The 27,919-nt window shown below is 41.4% G+C and overlaps 1 protein-coding gene across 2 annotated transcripts in view; it reads right to left on the bottom strand.

Annotated features, from left to right (window-relative positions):
• LOC125460536 (copine-9-like) overlaps positions 1-27,919 on the bottom strand; it is a 428,858-nt gene that overhangs the window by 308,166 nt on the left and 92,773 nt on the right. For both annotated transcript variants that reach the window (XM_059649788.1, XM_059649789.1), the window contains 2 exons: positions 27,510-27,550; positions 17,649-17,695 (listed from right to left, as the gene is read on the bottom strand). In XM_059649788.1, coding sequence (XP_059505771.1) covers positions 17,649-17,695; positions 27,510-27,550 — 88 coding nt within the window. The remainder of the gene's footprint in view (positions 1-17,648; positions 17,696-27,509; positions 27,551-27,919) is intronic.

Consider the following 27,919-nt stretch of genomic DNA (forward strand, 5'->3'; position numbering starts at 1 on the left):
CTTCCCTGGGCTGACCTATCTCCCCCCCCCCCCCCCCCCCCCCCCCCCCCCCCACCTCCCCACCTATACTCTCCTCTCCACCTATCTTCTTTTCTCTCCATCTTCGGTCCGCCTCCCCCTCTCTCACTATTTATCCCAGAACCCTCACCTCATTCCCCTCTCTGATGAAGGGTCTAGGCCTGAAACATCAGCTTTTGTGCTCCTGAGATGCTGCTTGGCCTGCTGTGTTCATCCAGCCCCACACTTTATTATCTAAGAGTGAACATTTCACGTCCAGTGACAGAGGTATTTCTGAGGATGGGTCACCGGGCCCGAAACATTAACTCTGCTTTTTCCTTCACAGATGCTGCCAAGCCTGCTGAGCTTCTCCAGCAACTTTGTTTTTGTAACATCCTGGTAATGGTCTTTTGCACCGTCTCCAAATCCTTCCTATAGTGTGGCGACTAGACTGCGCACAAATGTAGCCTAACTAAAATTTTATACAGCTGCAACATGATTTGCCTACTGTTATAATCAATGCCCTGACCGATGATGGCAAGCATGCCATACACTTTCTATTCAAACTTACCCGCTTGTATTTCTGTTTTCAGGGAATTATGGACTTGCACTCCAAGATCCCTCTAATCCAGAGGGGTGCAATCAATATTCCTAGGGGTCCTGCCCTTTTCTATATACTTACATTTTGGACATCAAATTCAAGAGGAATCACTTCGTACTTGGCTCAGGTAAACTCCATCCGCTATTTCTCCACCTAACTTTCCAACCGATCGATGTCCTACTGTATCCTTAGACAACTTCACTCACTGTCCACAACTCCAATAGTTATCGTGTCATCTGCAAACTTACTATTCAAACCACTTACATTTTCATTCAAGTCATTTGTATGTATTACAAACGACAGTGGTCCCAGCACTGATCGTTGTGAAACACCACTGGTCACAGATAACTAGTCAGAAAAGCACCCGACAACAACTAACCTCTGTCTTCTATGACCAAGCCAATTTTGTATCCAACTTATAAATTTACCATAGACTCCATGTGACTTTATCTTCTGTACTAACTGTAATGAAGGACCTTGTCAAACACTTTAGTAAAGTCAAAGCAGACAACATCTACTGCCTTCTCCTCATCAATCATCTTCATCACTTTCACAAAAAATTCAATCAGAGTTGTCAGACAAAAGCTCCCCTACACAAAGCCATGCTGGCTTTCTCTAATAAGTATATGCAAGTAAATTCTGTTACTAAAAATCTTCTCCAATAACTTCCCTACCACTGATGTAAGGCTCACTGTTGTATAATTTCCAGGATTATCCCCATTTCCTTTTTAACAAAGAAACAACATTGGCTAATCTCCAGTCCTCTGAGACCTCATCTGTGGGTAAAAAAGATACAAAGATGTTTTGTCGAGGGCCCAGCAATTTTCTCCCTTGTCTCCCTCAGTATCCTGGGATAGATCCTTGATTAGATTCCCTACAGTGTGGAAACAGGTCCTTCAGCCCAACAAGTACACACCGCCCCTTGAAGCATCCCACCCAGACCCATCCCCCTATAACCCACACACCCCTGAACACTACGGGCAATTTAGCATGGCCAATCCACCTAGCCTGCACATCTTTGGACTGTGGGAGGAAACCGAAGCACCCAGAGGAAACCCATGCAGACACGGGGAGAATGTACAAACTCCACACAGTCACCCGAGGCTGGAATCGAACCTGGGTCCCTGGCACTGTGAGGCTGCAGTGCTAACCACTGAGCCACCGAGCCACCCATTAGGCGCTGGGGACTTATCTACTTTAATATTTTTTCAAGACACTCAGCACCTGTTATTTCTGAATATCAACATGTCTAAAAATATCTACATACATCTCCATAATCTTACCATCATCCATATCTTTCTTCTTGGTGAAGGACTTAGTAAAGGCCCCACCCAGTTCCTCTGGATCCATGCATAAATTCTCTCCTTTGTCCTGAGTTGACCTACCCTTTATCGAGCTACGCTCCTCCACCTGAAAACAATACAAAATACTTTGGCATTCTCTTTAATCCTACTTGCCAAAGATGTTTCATGGCCCCTTTTAGGTCTCCTAATTCCTCGTTTAAGTCCTTTCCTGCTTCCTTTATATTCTTCTAAGGCTTTGTCTGATTTTTATCTCCCAAACTTTACATATGCTTCCTTTTTCTTTTTGATTAAACTTTTCTCTTATCATCCAGGGTTCCCGAACTTTGCCATCCTTATCTTTGATCCTGTACATGCTGGTCCTGAACTCTGACCAACTAGACTTTAAAAGAGCCCCACATGTCAGATATGAATTTACCCTGCAACAGCCACCTCTGATCTAATTCCTCTAGTTCCTGCCTAATTGTGTTGTAATTAGCCATTCCCCAATTTAACACTTTCACTTGAGGACTAGCCTTATCTTTAGAGTAGAATCCCTACATTGCAGAAGCAGGCTATCTGGTTCATTGAATTCACACCAACCCTCCGAAGAGCATCCTACCCTCACCTCAAGCCCTCTACCCTATCGCTGTAACCCCACATTTCCCATGGCTAAGGCACCTAGCCTATACATCTCTAGACACTACAGGAATTTTAGCATGGCCAATTCACCTAAGCTGCACATCTTTGGGATGAAATTGCAAATTCTTGCAGACACAGGGAGAAATTTCCCATAGTCAGTCGTCCCAGGCCAGAATTGAACCCACGTCCCTGGTGTTGTGAGGCGGCTATCACTAAATTCTGAGCCACTCTGCTGCCCATAACTATCTGAAACTATCTGAAAGCTTATGGAATTATTATCACTGTTCCCCAAATGCTCCCCCACTGAAACTTCAATTACCTGTCCAGGCACATTCCCCAATACAAGCTCTAGTACCCCTCCCTCCCCAGATGGGTTACCTACCTCTTCAAGAGACCTCCTTGGTACACTTAATAAATTCTGCTCCATTTAAGCCCCTGCCACTGAGGAAGTCCAAGTCAACATGAGAGAAGTTGAAATCACCCACCATGAAAATTTTTTGCAGTGTCTGTCTACATATCTATTCTTCTATTTCCCACTGGCTAATGGTGGGCCTATAATATAATCCCATCACAGTGATTGCGCCATTTTTTTTCCTGCCTGCCTGGATGAGGCTTCCAAGATGTCCTCTATTATTGTAGCTCTGACATTCTCCTTAATGAGTAACACAAATCCCCCATTTCTTTTTACATCCCTGTCTACTTTTACATCCTCTCTATCATATCTGAAACATCTAAACCGTAGAACACTGAGCTGCTAGTCCTGCCCTTCTCTCAACCAGCTTTCCATAATGATTATATCATCATAGCTCCTATATTCATCTGGGCTGTAGGCTCATTTGCCTTACCTATTATACTCCTTACATTGAAATAAATACATTTCAGACTGCCAGTCCTACCATATTAATTCATCTGGTCCTGCCTGTTCATTCTATTAGATTTACTTGAATTAATCTTTTTCTTCACTTCAATCATGATGCATGCTGATCAACTGCTCTGGTTCTCAGCCCCTGCCACACTGGTTTAAATGCTCTCAATTGGCACTAGCAAACCTCTCTGCCAGGATATTGGTTCCCATCCACTTTAGATGCAACCTGTCTTTTTTGTACAGGTCTCTCCTGCCTTGGAAGAGATCCCAATGATCCAGCTACCTGAATCCCTCCCTCCTACACCAATTATTTAGCCACACATTCAACTAACTATTATCTTCCTATTTCAGGCCTCCCTAGCACATGGCACAGGGAGCAATCCCAAAGATTACACCCCTAGAGGTCCGGTTTTTCAACTTTCTACCTAACTCCCTGAATTTCCTTTGGAGGACACCACCTCTCTCCTTGCCTTTGATTTTAGTACCAATATGGACCAAAGTCTCTGGCTAGTGTCTTGTGCCCATTCAGAAACATCATTGGTCTTGGCATCAGGGAGGCAACACACCATCTTGGAGTCTCACTTGTGACCACAGAAACCTTTATCAAATAGGAGATAGATTTGGAAATGATTGGTAGAGGTAAAGGACAGGATTTTTCAGATGACAGTGTTTCTGTGCTACCAGGCCTTGCTACTTGAGGTGGAGAACATACTCCCAGTCATCACTATCTGCCTGGGCGTTTTTCATCCTATTGTGAGCTGTCTTTTCCTTGGAAAGGAAGAGATTGAATGTGAAGGAAGTGGTGGTGGGGGTGGATGAATGGCTGTTAGTGCTGATGAAGGTGCTTAGATAGGTAGCAAGGTGTTCTGAGGGACTGAGTAGGCAGTGCAGAAGCCGGGAGGGTCAGTGGTGTGAGAGTTGCTGGCGGTGGGGAAGTGGTGAGATTGGTAAAGGTGAATGAGGGAATACATGGAAAGCAAGGTTCAGAGTGGCAGCATGTGGCCCTTGATGGGAGTTGGTTGCAGCAGCAGAGATAGACTAAGCATGAGGTAACAGAGAGAAAAGTGGACCTGACCAAGCAGGGAAGACCCTAGATTTTCTCATGGCACCTCTGGCCATTCCTCCTCATTGTAGAAACCACAGTGACTTGGATGGTGGCCCGCCAGGGTCTGGGATTTTGGCCTCCTCTGCCAGAACTTTGAGAAGAGGAATGGCCCTTCCTCTACACCACACAGTCCACCAGGAACTTCAGCTCACATTTGGAGAATCGCAATGCCATCTTCCCCTTCTCCAACATGTTTGGAGAAGATGACCCATCACCAGGTGGGATACTTTTGGAAGGCCAATGTTCATCCAGTAATGCTGGCTTTTTAGCAGATATCCAGTGAGTGGCATGTCGTTTCAGGAATGGGGCATGGTAAGAAGGGAATAGAATCAGATGTGTGAGATGCCATTGGGTGGCATTTGACGAGTTCAGATTGGTACGATACAGCAAGATATTTCACTCTGTATCACGGTAAAAAAACCGCCAAAACACTTGACGCAACTGACCTTTAGCTAAAAGACAATTGCAATGTTCAGCCCATTATCCAACAATAATAATGTTATGATTGAATTTAATGTTAGATTTGCAAAGGAGAAATGCAACGCATAGCATTAAGATGCCCGATTTTGGTCAGACAAACTTTAATAGCCGTGTTTACTGAGGCTCAGGAGCATGAATAATAGCAGTGAAGTCTCTGAAAGAAATTGAAAGGCAAAATAAGAATAAAAAAACTAACAGACCGTTGAAATGAAAATAAAGAGAAAAACTGTATAGGTGAAGGCAAAATAAAACTGATTAATAAAGCAGATCTTTTTGAATTTTTACAATCAGTTTCAATTAGCACATGGGCATACATTAAAAAAAGAGATGAGCATGTGCAGTCAGGATTTATTGTCAGATGTTTAGTGCCAGTGGATACTTAAAACTAAAAGAAAGAGCATAGAAAAATGGTATACATCCAGGGAATAGGAAATCAATAAAGAACAACAAAAGAAAATATGTAAGGTAATAAAGGCTGCAAACAAGCTAAAAGAATCTTGTGAAGATTAACACAAAAAAGCTTTTGCAATTACATTATAAGAAAGTGGTGGACCCTTTAAAACTAATTGTGGGTAATATTACAATTGAAAATAATGAAAGTGTAGATTTGATGAATAATTTGTGTCTTCACAGTAGCAGAAGAGGATAATATAGCTGACAATCTGGAGAAATTCATAATGAATCAAGGAATTCATTAAAGTTAACGTTAGTAAGAAAAAGTATTCAAAAAATAAACATGAAAGACAAATCCCCAGGACCAAATACTTTAATGAAGGGTGGTGAAGAAATTACCAATGCTTTCACCATAATCTTATAAAGGTCCCTTGATACAGGAACTGTTTTTAGACTGGCAAACTTTAAATGTAACTCGGTTATTTAAGAAACATCAGCTCAAGAAATCAGAAATTTAAATTCCTGTTCATCCAACATCTCTTGTGGGGATAAATATTAGAATCCCAAAGTAAAGGCCAAGGTCTAAAAATGTGTTTGCACCCCTCTTCAGGTTTGTGAAATTGAAACTTGTAATCAGTCCGTATTCTGAGTATAAATTTTACCGTGATCAATGTCAGGGGGTGGGGCAAACAGCTTGCGAGGTTAGGGCACACTTCAGCTAGCCTCCAGCTCTTAAAGGCAGTCTATCCCTCTCACAGGAAGCTGCACTGGGTAACTGCAGGAAAATAGGCCACCAAGACACATTGAGGGCTCAGATGTACAGGGTCTCAGCAATGCAGACATTAGTCTTGGAAGTGAAGAGGAGGAGAGTGTCATGTGTCCCCAGGAGACCAGGAAGTCCTTTGGAAATGAATAGTAGCATTTTACTTTTGTTAAGGAACAGCAGTAGACAGCCAAGGAGGACAATTCCAGGCATCAAGCTCCAAAAAACCACAGTGAACGAAATAGTAATGAGCTCATACTGGTGGCTAAAGTCATGAATGGGTCTTTACAGAACAGCACATACCAACCCTACTACCATCTGCCCAATGCAGCATGCCACAATCATTCATCATCACTTGAGAGAACCGAGCACTGGGGCTCAGACCTAATGTTCACATACTTCACCTCACTCTCATAGACCTTTCAATGATGCCACTTTTTTGCTTCCTGAGCATGCAAGGAGCTCATGTATTTAGCTATAGCAGACAAAATAACCCCAATGTTAACACAATTGCTGGTATTCTGCTCTCTTTCCCACAGGCCAATGGACATGAAATACAAGGGAAATGGAGAGAATTTGGTGGGTCACCTAGATACATTGAGGGCTCGTCATACTTGAACTTCATGAAGGAGCCAAAAGCATCCTAGAGTACTCAGGATGGCAGTAAGTCACTGCAATGACACCAAAATACAGCAGATGCTGCAAATCCGAAATAGAAATGGAAAATGCCTGAAATACCATACTGAGTAGATCAGGCAGCAAAATAGACAGAAATGATAGCTAATGTTTCAGGGACATGTGGTTTCATCAGATGATATATTACTGATTCATTTCTCTTCTTGAGTTGCACTTCACCCTCATCCTGCCAGATGGCATGATGTGTGTGTTGCAGACAGTGCGACCATGAGCATATCCCCATTTCTCCAATATGCTCCTTCAGACGTTATGGCTTCAGAAAGCCAGGAGAGTGGCTCTCTTGAGAGCAACACCCCCATACCTGATGAGGAGGCACTGACACTTGTTTGGATGCTCACCATCACCAGCTCACTCATGAAGCCTGCATGAACCTCAGGGACTATACAGAGCTACGGTCTGCATGTCACTAAGTGAGTCATTGTGCGTAAGAGGGCTGCTGCCAGGCCTGGGGCGAGAGGCTAATTTGTGCCCAAGCTTACCAGAGGATGTGAGCACAGTTGAGTTTGATTGCAGGACACTTAGATGAAGACTACGTTGGGGCTGAAAAACTTTAACCTCTTTCTGTTCTAGCCCTCTAGATATAAAGGCTAACGTTCTGTTAATATGTTTGATTATTTTTGAACCTACTTGCAGTTTAATGATCTGTGTAGAAATCACTTTAAATATCCACTGTTACTATATTTATACCAGGAATATCAGCCCCTCGAGTCTGTTCCGTCAGTCATTGAGTTCACTGCTGACCTGCAATATAATTCCATGTATCTGTCATTTCTTCATATCCTGTAACACCTCTGAACAACAAAAATCTATAAAATCTATATAAGTTTTTAATTGATCTACTTTCAGTTGCCAGTTTGTCGAAGAGAGTTCCAAGTTTTTACCACCTATCGGATGCAGCGGTATTCTTAATTTATTCAGCAAAAGATCTGGCTCTGTTTTTTTAGAATGTGTTCCTTAATCCTAAACTCTTCAGTCAAACCTCTAACCATGCTAGGGATAGTAGGAACTGCCAGTGCTGGAGTCTGAGGTAACAAGGTGTGGAGCTGGATGAAACAACAGGCCAGGCAACATCAGGGGAGCAGGAAAGCTGATGTTTCGGGTCTTGACCCTTCTTCAGAAAATTGCAATCCCAGTTTTTTGCAATCTTGAAATTTAACCCTTGGAGCCCTGATGCCATTTTGGTAACCCTTCCCATAATTAATTCCAAAGGTCAAAGTGTCCATCCTATGGTGAAGTACCCACATCTCTTTATATTACTTCAAGTGAGATCTAACTGTGGCTTTATATATTTGGATTATATGGATGTACATGGAATAGTGTAGGTTAGATGGGCTTCAGGTTGGTATGACAGGTCGGCACAACATCGAAGGCCGAAGGGCCTGTACTGTGCTGTAATGTTCTATGTTCGATGTTCTATAATATGACTTTTAGCCTTTGTATTCTACTCCTGTGAATATAAGAGCTAAAATTCCAATTATTTTGTCACTATTGTTATTGAGGCCATTAATAAATTTAATGGATAATTGAGGCCCCAGCATAACTTTAACTAGCAGTCTCTTCTGTGAACTCTTATCAAATGCCCTTAGGTAGTTTGTATCAACTGCATCTGCAAGAGTTATGGGAGCTGTCATTACAGCCTCCAACATCATCAACAAACAGAACAGAGGCTGTAGAGAAGTGGGTCTGTGAAGAGACAGAAAGAGGGGATTACCCACCAATCAAAAGTTTTCTGAGGGCACTTTGGATACTTTCATGTGTGTCAGGAGCAAGGCTTGAGTTGGCTAAAGTTCACCATGGAGGTGGTCACAGAACTCTGCCACCTCCTTCACTGTGACCTGAAACCTGACCTCAGATGAGGATGAGTGATAATGGGAACTGCAGATGCTGGAGAATCCAAGATAACAAAGTGTGAAGCTGGATGAACACAGCAGGCCAAGCAGCATCTCAGGAGCACAAAAGCTGACGTTTCGGGCCTAAACCCTTCATCAGAGATGGTCTAGGCCTGAAACATCAGCTTTTGTGCTCCTGAGATGCTGCTTGGCCTGCTGAGTTCATCCAGCTTCACACTTTGTTATCAGATGAGGATGATGCTGCCAATTGATGTAAATATCACATGGTAGTTCCATGTAAGTGTATCTGAAGGGGAAAACATACCCAACACTTCCCCATTCAGCACCTACTGATGCATCCAGGAGGTGATGGCATCCAGGAGGCTCAGTGGCTCAGTGGTTAGCACAGCAGCCTCACAGCACCAGGGACCCGGGTCTGATTCCAGCCTCGGGCGACTGTCTGTGTGGAATTTGCACATTCTGCCTGTGTCTGCGTGCGTTTCCTCCAGGTGATCCGATTTCCCTCCCACAGTCCAAAAAAAGAACATGCAGGCTAGGTGGATTGGCCATGCTAAGTTTACCCGTAGTATTCAGGGGTGTGTGGCTTATAGGGGGATGGGTCTGGGTGGGACATATCAAAGGGTGGGGACTTGTTGGGCCGAAGGGCCTGTTTCCACACTGTAGGGAATCTAATCCAAGTATGAAAATAATTGATCATATTCTCAAAGCAAGAAGAAGCAAATAAAGAGGCATGTTGATCAGCTAGGCTGGGGAGATGTCAAATGTTGCATTGCACACCTATTGCATGCACCTGGCTCTGAGGTCCAATCCACACCCCAATGCCATGTCAACAGTGAGAGATAATGAAACCACAATGTCTACCACTCCATCTAAAAGCAGCTCATGTGTGACCATCCGCAGTACAAAATGTTGGTGGACACTCACTATCCTGGCAACTGCCAAGATGTCTACTCTGAGGCAATGAGTTGTCTTTCAATCTCGAAGAATAACCATAGAGGCCATGCATTAAACTTTTTTGGTTGCCTATGAAGCACATTGGAACAACATGAGATTTTGAAAATGCTATTTACATGCAAGTCATCCTTTGCTATTCTTGAAAAGATAGATAGCTTTTGTGAATTACCTGGGATCTTGGGGAACTATCATTTCCTTTTGCTTTCACTGTGGTAATGCACCAGCCAATGAGACATGATTTGCCAACTAATTTGCACTTTTTCCTCACTCACATAAATTGTTGTGATAGTTTGATAAGTGTCATTCTTTGTATTTGACTTATTGAGCACAAGACGTTTGGATTTCCAACTCAGTGAAGATAATGGATAGATACTTGGATTGGTCCTGAAGGAGGTGGGCCACCCATTCAGCTAATATATTAGTCAAGGGTGAGGATCAAGTTTACCCCAAGATTTAGTGCAAAGGAGCAGAAAATGAAATTTCAACTGTGGGCGACGAGAAATTAGATCCTTTCCAATTGCCAGCACCATGTCATCTGTTGTTGTGGCACCGAAGTGACACAAGTTTAAGTTGGCAGAAAAGGTCACCACTGAACTGCAAACTTTTCAGAGAAATCAGATTGAACTGTTTGTTAAAGACTTAAATATTTAAAAGTGTACACATGAATTAATCAAGAATGGCCAGCCCTAGCGTGCATTGAATATATGATTCTGCTTTGCTCTTTACTAACACAATGAACACACACCTCGCTAAGATTTGGCTCCTCATCAAAAAGCCACATTCAGGAAGATAATCCAGAATAAGATAAACTCAATGGTGATGGTTCAACGTAGATGTGAACTACTAGTGCCACATCTTGCAAAAAAAACCTATTATAATAAAACAAGGCACTAAACACTCGGGAGTTTCCTGATCACTTAACCTCACCAGTTAAGTACTGTTTAACAAGGCATGAAATTGCAGCTCAGAGTGTTCTATTGTTAATATACTTTCCAAAATGTCGAGCTGACATATCCTTCAACATGCTTTATGAAGGGATCAAATTTTGTGGCTTGTGCCTTTTTAAAACAAAACATATTCTGAATATTTTGAAAATATAAAAGCAATAAATTATTATCAGCAATGTTTTCCTACAGGCAACTGACTTGCTCATATCTCTATTATTTTAAGAGATATTAATGTCTTTTAAATTAGGACCAAGTAGATTTTTGTGTGTGTTTTAAGCATATACATAGTAACAACACTGATAGTAATTTCTACTCCTCATATCCTATTTTTTAAACAGAGTGCCTTAATACATATCCAGGCTGCACTAGTATGAGGGGCAAAGTATTGCCAAATCCCATAGAGTAAGACATTCTTAAAAGGATGCTTCTTTATGCCAAAATTTTTCTCACTGTGATATACCTCTCACTGTTACTTTGAGGGATGCATTATGTACCACAGTTGCAATGATTGTGAGTAGAGTAATTAACTGATTACAATAAGGGTTATACAGTAACCTCACCGTGACAGAGAAGGATATACAGTAATCACTGTGTTACAAAGTGGGTGATCAGTAATCATTCTGTGAGGATGATGTGTATATTGTAGTTACCATATCACAACAAAGGTAATACATTAATCATTGTTACAATTATTGTGTGTACAGTAATCATTGTGTTATTATGATGGGTGGTAAGTTATCATTCTGGTTACAGTAGGTATACTCGTAGGTATACTGTAGTCACTACCATATTGAAGGGCACACAGTAACCGCTACCACAATGATGTGTGTACAGCTATCACTGTGAGGGTCATACAGTAATCACCGTGTCACAGTGAAGGATGCATGGTAATCACTGCGCTACAACCATGAGTAGTCAGCTATCATCCTCTTACGATGATGGGTTTATACAGTAGTCACCACATCACAGTGAAGGATGCATGGTAATCACTGCGCTACAACCATGAGTAGTCAGCTATCATCCTCTTACGATGATGGGTTTATACAGTAGTCACCACATCACAGTGAAGGATGCATGGTAATCACTGCGCTACAACCATGAGTAGTCAGCTATCATCCTCTTACGATGATGGGTTTATACAGTAGTCACCACATCACAGTGAAGGATGCATGGTAATCACTGCGCTACAACCATGAGTAGTCAGCTATCATCCTCTTACGATGATGGGTTTATACAGTAGTCACCACATCACAGTGAAGGATGCATGGTAATCACTGTGCTACAACCATGAGTAGTCAGCTATCATCCTCTTACGATGATGGGTTTATACAGTAATCACCGTGTCACAGTGAAGGATGCATGGTAATCACTGTGCTACAACCATGAGTAGTCAGCTATCATCCTCTTACGATGATGGGTTTATACAGTAGTCACCACATCACAGTGAAGGGTATATTGTAATCATTGTTACAATGATATGTGTACAGTAATCACTGTGTTATAATGAAAGTTAAACATTAATCATCTGTCAAAGTAGAGTGCACAGCAAACACAATGTTACAATGATGGATGGTCAGTAATTATTCTGTTACGGTGATGTGTGTACAATAAACACTGCATCACAGTGAAGGACATACAGTCAACATGGTGTTACAGTGAAAGGTATACAGTAATCACTGTCAGTGAAGAGAGTACATTGAACTCGGCGTTACCATGATAGGTGTACAGCAATCACTGTGTCACAGTGAAGAAGACATTCTGATGGGCATGTGAATAGGAAAAGTTTAGAGGGATATGGGCCAAATGCTGGCAAATGGGACTAGATTAATTTAGGGTATCTGGTCAGCATGGACAAGTTGGACTAAAGTGTGTTTCCGTGCTGTGTACAATATTATAATTAAATGTGTCACTAATCACAGTGTTGCATTTGAGGTATGCCATCTATCACTGCAGGGTAATCCCTTCAAAACAGGAAGTTTCAGATCAGATGGCAAGCAAAGATAATAAAAATTGGAACTTCAAGCCCAAATCTTCCAATCTTCCCTCAATTCCAGTTTTAGCAAGGCTGAGATTAGGGTCAAGTAATCATCTTACTCCCAGGAGTTTCATTGATTATTTTAATATTATGAAACTAGGTGCCTCTTACTTAAGCACAGTTTTAAATTTAACCCTGCTTGGGTGAGTTTCCTGGGCCCAAATAAACTCACAGCTAAAGAGTTTCAAAGGCTGTTGGATTCATGGGATAGATGCTACTATGTAGGCTAAGAGGGGATTTAATAGTGACATACAAGATGATCAGAGGATTAGATAGGGTGGACAGTGAGAGCCTTTTTCTGAGGATGAGGACTTCCGCTTGGACAAGGGGGCATAGCTACAAATTGAGGGGTGAAAGATTTAAGACAGATGTCAGAGGCAGGTTCTTTACTCAGAGAGTGGTAAGGGCGTGGAGCGCCCTGCCTGCCAATGTAGTTAACTCAGCCACATTAGGAGCATTTAAACAGTCCTTGGATAAGCATATGGATAATGATGGAATAGTGTAGGGGAGGAGCTTAGATTAGTTCACAGATCAGCGCAACATCGAGGGCCGAAGGGCCTGTTCTGCACTGTATTGTTCTATGTTCTATGTAGCCACCAGTTTACTGTAAACAGTATATATCAAACTTATATCAGAGCACTGCAGTGATGGCTCCAGTTCCAAACCCAAACTGGCTTATTTACAAAACTTTAAAATGCCTGAGATTTCACTGAATTTTTCATATGAACATACCTAATCTCAGGCCAGGTCTTTTCTCTGGAAGCTTCTCTTTTTAATTAGTTCTTTAGCTCCAGCCACAAGTTTAACCAATCCAGCACAGTGAACAATAATCAGTTACTGGAATAACATAATCAAACACAAATCAAGCAAACTATTGAACTACAGATGCATTTCTACCATGCTGCATCAATTTATCTAGGACATCTACCAAGTTCCTTCTAATCTTCCTCCAAAACTCTTCTGTCCCTCTACAAGAATTTTCCTGGTGGCAGTGGGACTCTTCCAGTTTTCTCTCCATGCTGATCCTTCCTCCTTTCTCTCCTCCACACCATCTGCCCACACCTGGGTTTCAAAAGACCCTTCCACCTGACAACCACCCAATTTCCATCTGGCTGGCTAAGTTCAGAAAACATAGAATAAAGGGCTACTGAGGTTCATTAGATGCACTAGGACTTAGGGAAAACCTGTCCTTCTGGCTTTCCCGACCTCAAAGTATCACTATTTCTGCATTCTCCCTGGCACCACAGCACTAATTTAATGTCCAGCTCATCCTGCTCCTGAAGAGTGTATCTAGTTCCATGTGTTACCATTTCAACTGTTTCTGTTTTCAATATAATTGCAATCTACAACATACAGGTAGACGCCTAAGTTATATTATGTTTTGCAAACAAAAACAATTACATATTGCAAACTAAGCAACAAAGATTCCTATGCATTATACAGGATGACATGCAGGCAATTAATATATGACCTTGGAAGAGATCAAACTACTATTCTACCTCCTCCTAACACTGGAAAATACTTTTAGAAGTGTGCACAAAGACTACTGGATTGCTTAAGTCTTTCTAAATTGCTGGATGAAAGCAAATTCACGGCAGCATTCAACAGAGGATTTGATAAATACAGGAAAAATGTTTGCAGGGCCATGAAGAAAGAGTGGGGGATTGGAGCTAATTAAATAGTTTAACCAAGGAGCCTCAAATGGCAAAATGGGTAAAATTTCCGTAATAAAATTTGGTTTTGCATTGGTCAGGAGCTGGCCGTGGATTTGAAATATGAGGTGAAGGCAATCCTTAAAGCAAATTGCATTGACATGTCATCTTTAACATAGGGAAACATCCCAGGGACTTTATTGGTCGAGTAATTGCCTGGGCTAGAGGATGAAATTGGTCACCAGGGAGAGCAGTTTGTAGTACCAACATAGTTTTATTCCAATGCTTTGTTTGAAGAAATTGTACTTCATCCACAATTAGAAGTTGGACAAGCCATCTGACTACTCAGCAACATGAAGGATTTAGGAGGCAGTTGTGAGGTAGACATTAAACTGTCCCCAAATTTTCCCTTAGATAAATGTAAAAAAATCCTGTGAAATTATTTTAAAAAACGACAGGGGGTTTCTCCCTATGCCTTCTGCAACATCAATCTGTCAGCTAACATCAATCAAACAAGCTATCTAATTCATTTATTTTACCTTTGCTTGTAAGTACTTGCACATGCAAATTGGCTGCATTGTATCCCTACTCTACAACACTGTTTAGAAAATTCATTCACGGAATACAGGTGAGCCAGCTGGGACAACATACGTGCCCAGTGAAATAATTCTACAGAGACCAGTACCCTGTCCCCAGATCATCCTTTATTTACATGTAGAGAGTCCTTGACACTGATCAAGGTCCATCAGATAGCTTGCAGAGTGAACAGGACATTCAACACTCCTGAGATAATGGGAACTGCAGATGCTGGAGATTCCAAGATAATAAAATGTGAGGCTGGATGAACACAGCAGGCCAAGCAGCATCTCAGGAGCACAAAAGCTGACGTTTCGGAAGGGTCTAGGCCCGAAACGTCAGCTTTTGTGCTCCTGAGATGCTGCTTGGCCTGCTGTGTTCATCCAGCCTCACATTTTATTATCATTCAACACTCCTGATCAGGTTTATTTGAAGACACAGGCTTTTGGAGCTTCACTCCTTCCTCAGGTGTCAGTGAGACAGGTTGTTTCATGTCGCCTCTGTAATCCATCTTGGAATATGAAGCCACCAGTTTTATTTTTCTGTGAGAGAGCAAGAACTGCAGATGGTGGAGTCGGAGACAACGCAGTATGGACCTGGAGAAACACAGCTGCCAGGCTGCTGTACAAGGGCCCTGACATGAAGTGTCAACTTTCCTGCTCCTTTGATGCTGCCTGGCCTGCTCTGGTCCTCCAGCTCCATATTGTGTTGTTTCTTTACTTTTCTGTGGTGCAATGCAGAAATTATACTGCACAATCTACTTACTTTCCACAGAGCTGTTACCAAACATTTTTTTTCACTGGTGTGTTCTCTTGGCAGTTCCTAAACTCTTAATTAGACTTCTGATAATCAAGCGCACTCAGAGAACTCATAGACAATTCAGCTAATTAACAATCTGCCAACAAATTAGTTTTAACTTTTAATTCCTTCCTTAATTATCACAGGTACTTTCCCACACCCACCAGTGGGAGTAACCATACTTCACAGCAATAATAATCTTTTGTATAAAACTTTACCTGCTTGAGAGGACAGTCCTACCATGACCTTATTGAATGTCTTCTTGCAAGTCTTGCTACAATTTTACATTGATAAGAGTACAATGGAGCACAGTGTACAGCTTTGCACCCCTTGCTTAAGTAGAGGGATAATTGCGTTGGAAGCTCCACAGAATGCTTACTAAACTGATTCCTGGAATGAAGAAATCGCTACATAAAGACAAATTGTGCACACACTCACTGGATTCAGAAGAATAAGATGTGACCATATTGAAGCAAGTAAACTTTTTATGGGTCTTGATAGATCAGATGCTAAGATCTTTTTGCTTCACAGAGGAATCAAAAACAGGGGCACAGTTAATAATTAAGGGGTATCACATTTAAGGTAGAGGTGGGGAGGAATTTCTACTATTAGGGTGTTGTTATCTTTGGAATTCTCTTCCTCAGAAGGCAGTGGAGGTTAAGTCGCTCAATATATTCAATTTTGGCAGATTTTTGATCTATAATGGTGTCAAGAGTTATGGTGGGGGCAGGGGTTGCAGGGGGAAGCAAGCAATTAGCATTAGTAGGCCACAATCAGATCTGACCATGTATATGGCTGGTGATACTATAGCAATTGTGTTGTGCAGATTCTACTGACACAGTTGACATCTTCTTGAACAGATACATGAAGATGGGAAAAATCCCTGATGTGTCCAATTTCTTTGCAACAGAAAGGTGAAAAAGGTCAAATTTTCAGACAGGATATCCTGCAAGCAATCCTCCTGGAATTGTGGTTGTTGTGAAACTGACAGCTGGCAACTTATAAGTACCCAAGGCATATGATATTCAAGAACATAAATGCCTGTTTGAGGACTCCCATTTCAATTTCAGCAAATAACACAGACTTAAGTCAGCATTTTTCAGGCCTACAGCAGCCTAACCAATAACATAAAGGGACCACTGGAGATGTCCAAAAAATGGGAAAGGTTTTATTCCTTTTTTATGCAGCTTAATGCGTGTGAATTCTGTCCATCCTGAAACTACCACAGTTTCATGGTCCACTGCTGGTCAGCCCTTAAATTCTATGTCCCATTTAATTTCCCTACTACTTGTGGATGAAATAAGCATCTGAATCTGCAAATTTCAGGAGGGTATTGACCACTGAGCTACACAGGGATACTAGAGTGTGGTCAGCAGGTAAATAGTATTCAGTAGATGAGGCGAGATCCAGCAGTCTTTGAACTGTCACCTTCAAGCACTTATTGCAGATATGTGCCCATTTCCACATCACATTAACTTCCTGGTCTAAACTCCATGTCATGTAACAGTAGATATTGAAGTCTTCTTTAGATTTGCCTTTGTACATTTTCTTTCCTCACGATCATATTTGCTTACCACTTCACTGGTGATTAGGACTAAAATTTGAAGTAACCTTGAGTGATTCATCCAAGTGAATCTTCATTTCATCTGCTTACTGAAGTGATCACCTTCCCCCACACATTCTCTATTCCTGAACTGGAAATTCACCATGTTAGAAACTATGGGAATAAGTGCAGAAAGATCGCATGCAAATACCGTTCTTCACTCCAATTTGTCTGACATTTGCAATGGATAATCAGCACTATATCACGTTGCAGTACTCCTGTCCTATGCCATTTCTCTTTTTTGACCAAAAATGTTCTCGCAAATAAAATGATCCAAGGCCCTGCAGAACCAAGAGGCAGGCTGAAACCTGCAACTGATGTGACACTGTCCAAAATCCGACACCATCTTGCTTTGCCTTCAGATAAACCAATTAAACCTTAACACAAGACAAAGCAAAAACTATTACTCACCTCCCGCCATTCTTTACTGCCAATTCCTTGAATAAAAAGCACAACAACTGCAAAAAAGAGAGTAAAAGATTGTAAGATCATTGTGAAGTGATGGACTAAAAGTCAATATTATATTACAAGTCTGTGAAGTTTCCGACAGCAGAAGAAGATGTGCTCACAATATTCACACAGGAAGTGGCTCTGCCATTTTTTTGGCTTTGTGAGCTCAACAGGACTAATTTAGTGCATTAAACCAATGCAGAGCACAACATCGCCCAACATTTAATGGTTGTGTAAATGTCAGGGATGAATATTTTCTGAGGAAAGAATAGCTTGATGGATGCTTAGATCCACTATTCACTGAGTTAAATGATTGGGTCAGTCCACCACAGATTCTGAATGCCTGATTCTGAAGGAGCATGAGGCTCTCAATATGCTATTGGTTGAAATGAAGACGTGGGTTTTTCAGCTCTGAAGAGAGGTTAGTTAAACTGGGGTTGTTTTCCTCAGAACAGAGAAGACTGAGGGAGGACATGATTGAGGTATATAAGATTAAGAGGGGTATGTACAGAATAAGCAGAGTAGCTAATCACAAGAGGGCATAGTTTTAGAGTAAGGGGCAGAAAATTCACACAGGATTTAAGAAAAAAACTTTTTCATTCCGTGGCTGGTGGAAATCTGGAATACTTTGCCTAGGAAGGTGGTGGAGGCCAGAAACCATAAAACCATTAAAAAATTTTTAGATGAGCACTTCAAATATCATTTTGGCCACCCAAGTGGACAGGGTTGTTAAGAAAGCATATGGTGTTTTGGCTTTCATTAACAGGGGGATTGAGTTTAAGAGTCGTGAGATCTTGTTGCAGCTCTATAAAACTTTGGTTAGACCGCACTTGGAATACTGCGTCCAGTTCTGGGCGCCCTATTATAGGAAAGATGTGGATGCTTTGGAGAGGGTTCAGAGGAGGTTTACCAGGATGCTGCCTGGACTGGAGGGCTTATCTTATGAAGAGAGGTTGACTGAGCTCGGTCTCTTTTCATTGGAGAAAAGGAGGAGGAGAGGGGACCTAATTGAGGTATACAAGATAATGAGAGGCATAGACAGAGTTGATAGCCAGAGACTATTTCCCAGGGCAGAAATGGCTAGCACGAGGGGTCATAGTTTTAAGCTGGTTGGTGGAAAGTATAGAGGGGATGTCAGAGGCAGGTTCTTTACGCAGAGAGTTGTGAGAGCATGGAATGCGTTGCCAGCAGCAGTTGTGGAAGCAAGGTCATTGGGGTCATTTAAGAGACTGCTGGACATGTATATGGTCACAGAAATTTGAGGGTGCATACATGAGGATCAATGGTCGGCACAACATTGTGGGCTGAAGGGCCTGTTCTGTGCTGTACTGTTCTATGTTCTATGTTCTATGTTCTATAAATTTCAAGGATAAGAGACAAGTGCAGAAATTTGGGATCTATGAACCTTTCGTGGTGGTTATGTTGGTGAAGTCTCAGTGGGCCTTTTCTGTGTTGTATGAATCCATTGATGTATTAATCAATGAATCAATGAATCCAGTCAGGAAGAAATGTATAAACTTAGTAGAAGGGTCAATAATCAGAGGGCATAGAAGGATGTTTTCTTATAGCCAGAGGGTAGTCGATATATGGAACTCACTACCTGAAAAGGTGGGGGAGGCAGGACCCATCACAATATTTAAGATGTAATTAGATGATCACTTGAAGCATAATGGCACACAAGGGTCCATGTGCTCTAACATGGGACCACAGTAGATAGGTGTTTGATAGCCAGTGTGGGCATGATGGGCTAAAGGGCCTCCTTCCATGGTGGAAAACTCCTTAAGTCGAAAGGAAGAAAATATTTTTAATGCAATACAGTTGGTTTGTGGTGCATCCTGTTTCCAAAAGAGACTCACAGTCTGACCTGCACAGATTAGAAGGTCTCCCTTTTAAGGATTAATTGCTCAAATGCATTTTACAGCCTCATCTCCTCCATCTTTCACAAGTTTCAGTTCATCAAACTTTCAAAATCCTGCACATTGATCACTTCCATCTTTTCTGAGTACCACTCATTCACACCACCCAGTGCTTTCATCTTAAGGGCCTTCCCACTGTCTTTGCAACTTTCTGCAGATCCCTGCCTTGTTTTCTCCAAATGCATGTAGTTGCTCTGACCCCAGATTACTGACTATACCTGCTGCCATGCACTCACTGTGATATTATATGCTGATAACTGCTGCTATTTCTCCCAATTAAGGAAAATAAACAGAATTAAGAAAACAATTTCAACCATCAACTGGAAATGGTGAAGTATGATCTAGTTCTGAGTCCCCATTCACCTTATGGTGAATATCAATGCTGTGGAGCAGATGTGACCAAACTCAGCTGAGGTGTTTTTCCAAAGAGTTTGGCAAAAGGACATTGCTGGGTTAATGGATTTACTTAGATTTGATGGCTCTTTTACACACTTTCACTATTGCATCAAGAAAGAGCAGCAGCCCAGTAAATCAGTTGCTTCAAACACATTTAGGCTTGCACTTTGTCCCAGTGAGTTTCCAAATAGCTAAGATGTTTGAAAGAGGAGGAAACCTTTAGAGGAATATCAGGCAAGGTCAGCAAGTACAAAACATGCTTCTGTGTTCATCCACCAGAATCTTTACGACTGTATTTGCAAATACGGTGTGCTAAACATTACATTGACAGCAACGAAGACCGAATGGAATCTTCTCTTCCAAATTTAAGCTGATCCAGAAAATCTAATCACATCACGAAAGTATCTGTCTGCTTGACTCTCAGTAATGTTGGATGGTGATGGGAACAGTCCCAACCGCAGTAGCATTTTTTTTCCAGTAGCATTGCATGAAAAAAATATGACAGGACAATGAAACATTTGTCTGATGAAATATTTTACACTCGCCGGGATGAGTGCTGCTCCAAAACATACAAGAAGCTCGATAACATTGAGGACAAAGCAGTCTGCTTGGTTGGTATTCTGTCTCTCACCTTAAACATTCACTTCCCCTACCATTGGCACAGTGTAGCTGCAACTTGTACCATCTACAACATACACTGCAAGAACTCGCCAAGCCCCCCTGTCCCCTGTTGGCACCTTTCAAATCTACGTATACCACTTGGAGGAGCAAAAGCACCACATGCGTTGAATCATTGCCACCTGCACCTATGTAACATCTGCCAAAATGGCAACAACCACATCTGCTGGCCCTGGCATGACTCCGTAGCAATTGCCAGGGAGACCAGTTTGCACAAAGTCTGAATTAGCAGCAAGCTCGATGTGGTGTTAATGGCATTTTCAGTACGGTTACCTCTGGCTTTCATGTACCGTGGCACTATCACATGCTGTGATACTAATAGCCAGCTGTACTTCCAAGCTTGGAAAATTATAATGCTTGGAGATTTGAGCATCTCCTTTTCATAAACTGACCTTGTTCATATCAATGTAAGGTTTCTTACCATTGCAAAATATTTGGTTGATTTATTTTGTCCAACTGAAGTAATAATTAAGAATTTGAATCACCAGCATGGGTAAAACTGACATGATAGTGTTCTGCATTTTCACTCTTGTCCTTCTAAAAATAAAACTAGTAGGCGTTGGTAGCAATCCAACACACAGATAGTTGAAAACAATGATTGAAAATCCACAATAGTTTAAAGGGCAAAACACTCTGGTACGTCGAGAAGTGTTCTGCATGCATTGTCCATTCTGAAGAGACTGAAGGTTTCAAAACAGGGCACGATATGTGGAAACCAGATAAAAACTGAACGAGCTGTTGGAAATCAGAAACAAAAACAAAAAGTGCTGGAAAATCTCAGTAGGTCTGGCAGCATCTTTGGTCAGAAATCAAAGTTAACATTTCAGGACTAGTGATCCTTTCTCAGAACTGATGGTAGCTTGGAAAAAGTTGTTTTTTTATGCCAAAAATAGGGTAGGGGAGGGGGTAAGGGGTAAACGATAGGTGGAGATAGAGCCCAAAGAGAGAGAGGAACAATTTGTGAAGGTGTATCAGCATCCTATACCCGTCTTACAAGTTCAGAAGCAAAACCCAAAAGTCAGCAGCATATCTCACAATCAAGAGCCTCAAAACTTTCTCATATAAGGGGATTCGGTTAAATTTGAAGACTTGAAGGTGCAATGTTTGTTAGATTAATATTGCGGAATGGATGGGTTGTCTTATATGGAAAGTTTGGATATGCTGAAGCTTTTAAGAAAATAGTAAGAGGTGACTTGATTGAAATGTATTAAATTCTGAGAGGTCTTAACAGATTGGGTGTTGAAAGGATGTTTCATTTTGTGGGAGAACCAGGAGTTACTATTTAGAAATAGGAGGTCAACAATTTTAGGCAAAATAAAGAAAAGTTTTGTTTTCTCAGAGAGATTCATAATGTCTTTGGAAATCTCTTCCTCAAAAGGAAATGGAGGAGGAGTGTTTGATTTTTTTTAAGGTGGAGGTTCTGATTCTTGGTCAGTAATGTGGTGAAAGACTATTAGCAGTGGTGGGAATGTAGAGTAGCCAGATTGGCCATGATCTTATTGAATGACAGAGCAGCATCAAAGGGTTGAGTGACCTACTCCTGCTCCTAATGATGATATCTGCTTTTGCCCCTTCCCTGAATGATAGGAGTAATTTTTAATTTGGTCATTAGCCTCACCCACTGAGTAGATGTACAGAGAAGTCAAGCACTGTCTGCATCTTTCTCCAAATGTTTGCCTTGGGCACTGTACTTCTGCTTCTGGCAAATAAGATGCATAACCAGAAACATTTGAAGTTTGCTATGTCACAGTGATTATATCGTAAATGTGTCTCTTAATGGTATACTGATAAAAAACACAATGCAACACAGATTGTTGCATCACGTGTATCTAAACATCACAAAATAGTGTTCATGTTCCACATGCCTGTACGAATGTTCAAAGCTGTCACTTCACATGCTGTTAGCCCCTGCTGCTTTTACCTCTTGGAAACATTCACATTGTGCAAACTGGGTGAAATTCTAGTATTTAATTTATTTATGCGCTGATGCAATGTGGGTGTTATTGGCTAGGTCAGCATCGATTGCCCATCCTTAACTGCCCTCAAGTCGGTGTTGATGAGAAAGGGGGTGGTGTGTGAATGACAGAATTCCTGCAAAGGATCCACTATTAAGCACCCAATTAAAGCTAGTATCTATTTGGGTGAGATGCCCTACACACAACTATAACCAAAGTGAGATGAAATGTGTTTTTAATTGCATTATTGCTGCTTTAGCTAATGTACTTCTTAGGAGCATCAATGATAATGAAAAGACATCAAGTTATGACATCTATGTGATATTCAAAATAACTAGGGGAAACAATGCATAACCGAATAAGAAATTAATCACATAAGAAGGATGTTTTGGAAAGATTCACAATTAGAAGCCTTTGACCTTTAGAATCTCCAGCAAAACATGATTAGTTAATGCTTGGATTGAAAATGTTTGCTGTCAATCATTTAGCCTCAGGGTTCAATTTAACCATCAATTCCTTGTTTTAAAAGCATTAGCAGACAGCTTCTTTTCATTCTCTGCACTCAGATTTTCCTTTAATGAGATGTTAAACCATGGTGTCTAGAAATCTTCTGGCTCCTTCAACACAAACAACCTCCTTAATTAATAGTGGCAACGTTTTACTCTAATTTTGTATTCTGTACACGAGCGAGCATTCTTTTCATTCACACAATGGGAGGTGCTTCAATTCAAAGTACCACATTTAACTGTGGAAATGTTCAGATAACGTTGTGATAACCGAAAGAATGGCAGTTTTATGAAGAATGTTAAAGTTTGTTTGCAGGAGATCAGTGAGGCTAAATTTACTGACTGGGTGCAGTAAAATGGTGGCAGCTCATCCTGAAACCATCGTTGGATTTGTGCCGCAGTGAAGAATTCTGGAATTTTAATCCAACAGCAACACTGATACATTTTCAAGAAAGGATGATGTGTAGCTGAGAGGGGAACTTACGCTGGTAGTGTTCCCATGACATTGTCGTTCTTCTTCTTCTCAATAGTTGTGTCTAACGACCCATTTTAATGATGAGATAATTACTAATTACTGCCAATCAACTTCTCTGGAAAGTGAAAATTAACCATTACCAGTGTGGAAAGGAGATGGCAGTATAACAGTAAAGTGACCAGACTAATAATCCAGTAACCTAGCTGGTGAAATTTAAATTGAATTAATACAATCTGGAAGCAAAAGCTACAATCAATATGGTGACCACAAAGCTATCATCAATTATTCTGCAACTGGTTCACTAATGTTTTGGGGCTTAAGTGGCATAATGGTTGTGTCCCTACCTCAAGGCAAGAATGTTTGGCTTCAAGTCCTACCTGTTCTGGTAGGCGTGCTCCATCATAAAGTCATGTTGTACATTAAAAGAGCCTTCAGTCAACCAGTCCATGCCAAACATAATCCCAACCTAAACTAGTCCCATCCGCCTGCTCCTGGCCCTTTATCCCTCCAAACCTTTCCATTTCATTTACTCATCCAAATATCTTTTAAACATTGTATTTATACCCATATCTACAACTTCCTCAGGCAGTTCATTCCACATGTGAACCACCCTTTGTGTAAAAAGTTTGCCTCCATGTCTTTTTTAAAATCTCTCTCCTTTCACCTTAAAAATGTGTTCCCTCGTCTTGAATATTCCCCATCCTAGGGAAAAGATGCCTACATTTTACCCTATCTACACCCTTATGATTTTATAAACTCCTTTAAGGTCACCTCTCAATCTCCAATGCTCCAGTGAAAATAGTTCCAGCCTATCCAGCCTTTCCCAATAACTGAAACCTTCTATACCCGGCAACATCTTGGTAAATCTGTTCTGAATCTTCACTAGCTTAATAGTATCCTTCCTATTTCTGGGTGACCAGAACTGGACACAGTGCTGCAAAAGAGGCCTCACCAATGTCCAGTACAACCTCAACATGATTTCACGCCTGAACAGATTGTTTAAAAGTGATTGCAAGTGTTGAGTCTCTTCCTTCAGGGGCCACTCTCATGAGCTTGTTAAGAAGGAATGCATCTTACCTGCCACCAGGCTGAGAGTTTACTTTAACCTACTTTCCCAATCAACGCGTTCAGTTATATGACTTCACACCTCTGCAGCAGGTGGGACTTGAACCTGGACATTACATCACAAGATAGCCCCTCATCAGAATAAACTGGAAAAGGTGAGCCCTTAGGTAGGAATTAATTGCTTAGTTGAAGATTGAACTAACGCACTGAACAACAGGATTCCCAACGTTACTCCTGCCACAAATAAAATTACACAGTAAGTGGGTGACCACCCACTGGGTTTTACATGTCCCATCCCCATTCAAGCACACTAGGGGGTGAGTATAAAATACAATCTAGTGATTTGAGCTCATATCTCACTCTATTCTTTTTTTAATACCACCTCAACTGATTTCTAACAAAACCTTCACCACCACTCTAATACAGAGTTATTGAGAATTTCATTTGGAGCCAAAGATTGACTAAGATGTGGGATTGTAGCAAGTAGGAAAGGGGTTATGAACAGGAATCCCAAAGTTCGGGTTTCTCCAAGCACTCTGCTATTGACTTCAGAGTATGTTTTGATTTATTTTCCACATTTCCCAATCTGATTAATGTACCGCTGATCACTTGTGTGGGAAAAGCAGTGGGCATATGGGTTTAATTGTTGATATGGGAGAGACATTCCAGGGAATGAGGTTAGCAATTGTGGAGGACTTTGGTGATTGCACTGGACATGGGGTGGGAGTGAAGACATTAATGGTAAATATCGGAGCTGACCATTGATTGCTGGGGAGTGGGAGAACGTTCAGCAATGATTACGATTGTGATTCTGGATTGTGTTAGGAACTTGGTGATCATGATTGAAGCAGTTGGTGCTCAGCTGGGGAGTGCAGAGAGTCAGCAATCACAGCACAGAAGACTGAGGAAGGACATGAGTGAGGTATATAACATTATGACGGGAGTGGACAGAATGGCAAGAGTAGCTGTTCCCTTTGTTGAGGTGTCAATCACAAGAGAGCACAGTTTTAGGGTAAGGGGCAGGAAATTCACAGGGTGTTTGGGAAAAAACTTTGTCATTCAGTGGCTGGTGGAAATCTGGAATGCACTGCCTAGGAAAGTAGTGGAGGCCAGAAACCATGAAAACTTTAAAAAATATTTAGATGAGCACTTCAAATATCATAACATTCAAGGGTGTGGGACAAATACAGGAAATTGGGATTAGTGAACTTTTCGTGGGAGTTATGTTGGTGAAGTCTCAATGGGCCTTTTACGTGCTGTATGAATCTATTAATCGATGCATCTATGAATCTAGTCAGGAAGAAATGTTTAAACTCAGTAGAGGGATCAATAACCAGAGAGCATAAAAGGAAGTGATAATGGGAACTGCAGATGCTGGAGAATCCAAGATAATAAAATGTGAGGCTGGATGAACACAGCAGGCCCAGCAGCAGCTTTTGTGCTCCTGAGATGCTGCTGGGCATAAAAGGAAGTTTTCTTTTACCCAGAGGGGGTAAGTATATGGAACCCATTATCTGAAAAAGTGGGAGAGGCAGGACCCATCACAATATTTAAGATGTAATTAGATGATCACTTGAAGCATAATGGCACACAAGGGTCCAATCCATGTGCTCTAACATGGGACCACAGTAGATAGGTATTTGATTACCAGTGTGGGCATGATGGGCTAAAGGGCCTCCTTCCATGGTGGAAAACTCCTTAAGTCGAAAGGAAGAAAATATTTTTAATGCAATACAGTTGGTTTGTGGTGCATCTTGTTTCCAAAAGAGACTCACAGTCTGACCTGCACAGATTAGAAGGTCTCCCTTTTAAGGATTAATTGCTCAAATGCATTTTACAGCCTCATCTCCTCCATCTTTCACAAGTTTCAGTTCATCAAACTTTCAACGTCTTGCACATCCACCACTTCCATCGTTTCTGAGTACCACTCATTCACACCACCCAATGCATTCATCTTAAGGGCATCCCCATTGTCTTTGCAACTTTCCACTGGTTCATGTCATGATTAGTGGTTAGGAATAGTTGAGTTATCAGACAGGTGCCATTGATCCAATGGAGGCCCAGTGATCATGAGGATGGTGTTTGATAACCAAAGAGAGGTCAGGGAGAGTTCAGAATTTTTGATAAAGCCAGGGATTTTTCACAGGGATTGCAAGGTGTAGAGCTGGATGAACACAGCAGGCCAAGAAGCATCATGGGAGCAGGAAAGCTGACGTTTCAGGTCTGGACCTTTCCTTAGAAATTGAAGATAGGTCCATCAGATTTCCTGCTCCTTTGATGCTGCTTGGCCTGCTGTGCTCATCCAGCTCTACACCTTGTTATCTCAGATTCTCCAGTATCGTCAATTCCTACTATCTCTGAATCGATACTTCACAGGGTTAGCTTGTTGGCCCTGGAGGAAACAGTTCAATTTCTCTTGGCCCATGAGCTGTGCTACAAAGGCATTTTGCATCAAACACTTTTCACACCCTGTGACTGGCTGAGATTTCTGAGGCGTAAGTAAATCTGACAAAATTAACTCTAAGGCAAATAGTTTATTAATCTAGAGGCATGAAGGCTCTGAAAAATATTTCAATGGCCAAACGGCTTCCCAGGGAACAGATTAGTCCACTGCCTTCCAGTTCTGCCTCTGTTAAAACAAGGGTCCACAAGAGATTGGCAATCATTTTAGGTTTCAAGTTTGTAAAATTCTAACATCCCACCCCAGCTGGCCACAACCTGACTCACCATTGAATTGATGGGGATTGAGTTTAAAATCACCCCAGTACCTGGAAGGCTGCTACACATAACCTTTAAACCCTGTTAACAAATTTATTTTGTTAGACTCTTACCAGGATCTGACTTTGAGAAGGTGTCCACATCAAGTAGGTTCCTATGGAAATAGAAAGGAATAATCAAAAAATATCAAAACATACTATCAGTTCCGCAGCCCTCTATGAATGGGCATTCAAATATACTGTTGTGCTATTGGTACAGTGCTTGCATTTCCAAAACTAAGCTTGGAATAAGGATAGGGTATTCCACTCAAAGTCTTTTTTATTGAAGAGGTCACATGCAATCTATCCTATAAGAGATTCTATCCCACCCTGTTTCATCTCACTCATCAATAATATCAAACAAACGTTCTGAAAATGAACAACAAGAACAGAAGTTGCTGGTAATGCTCAGCATCTGTGAAGACAAATCAGAGTTAACATTTCGGGCCCCATGACCCTAGGAACCTAGCTACCATCACTTCTGA

The sequence above is a fragment of the Stegostoma tigrinum genome, chromosome 11 (assembly GCF_030684315.1).
Source record: "Stegostoma tigrinum isolate sSteTig4 chromosome 11, sSteTig4.hap1, whole genome shotgun sequence".
Taxonomy (NCBI): Eukaryota; Metazoa; Chordata; class Chondrichthyes; order Orectolobiformes; family Stegostomatidae; genus Stegostoma; species Stegostoma tigrinum.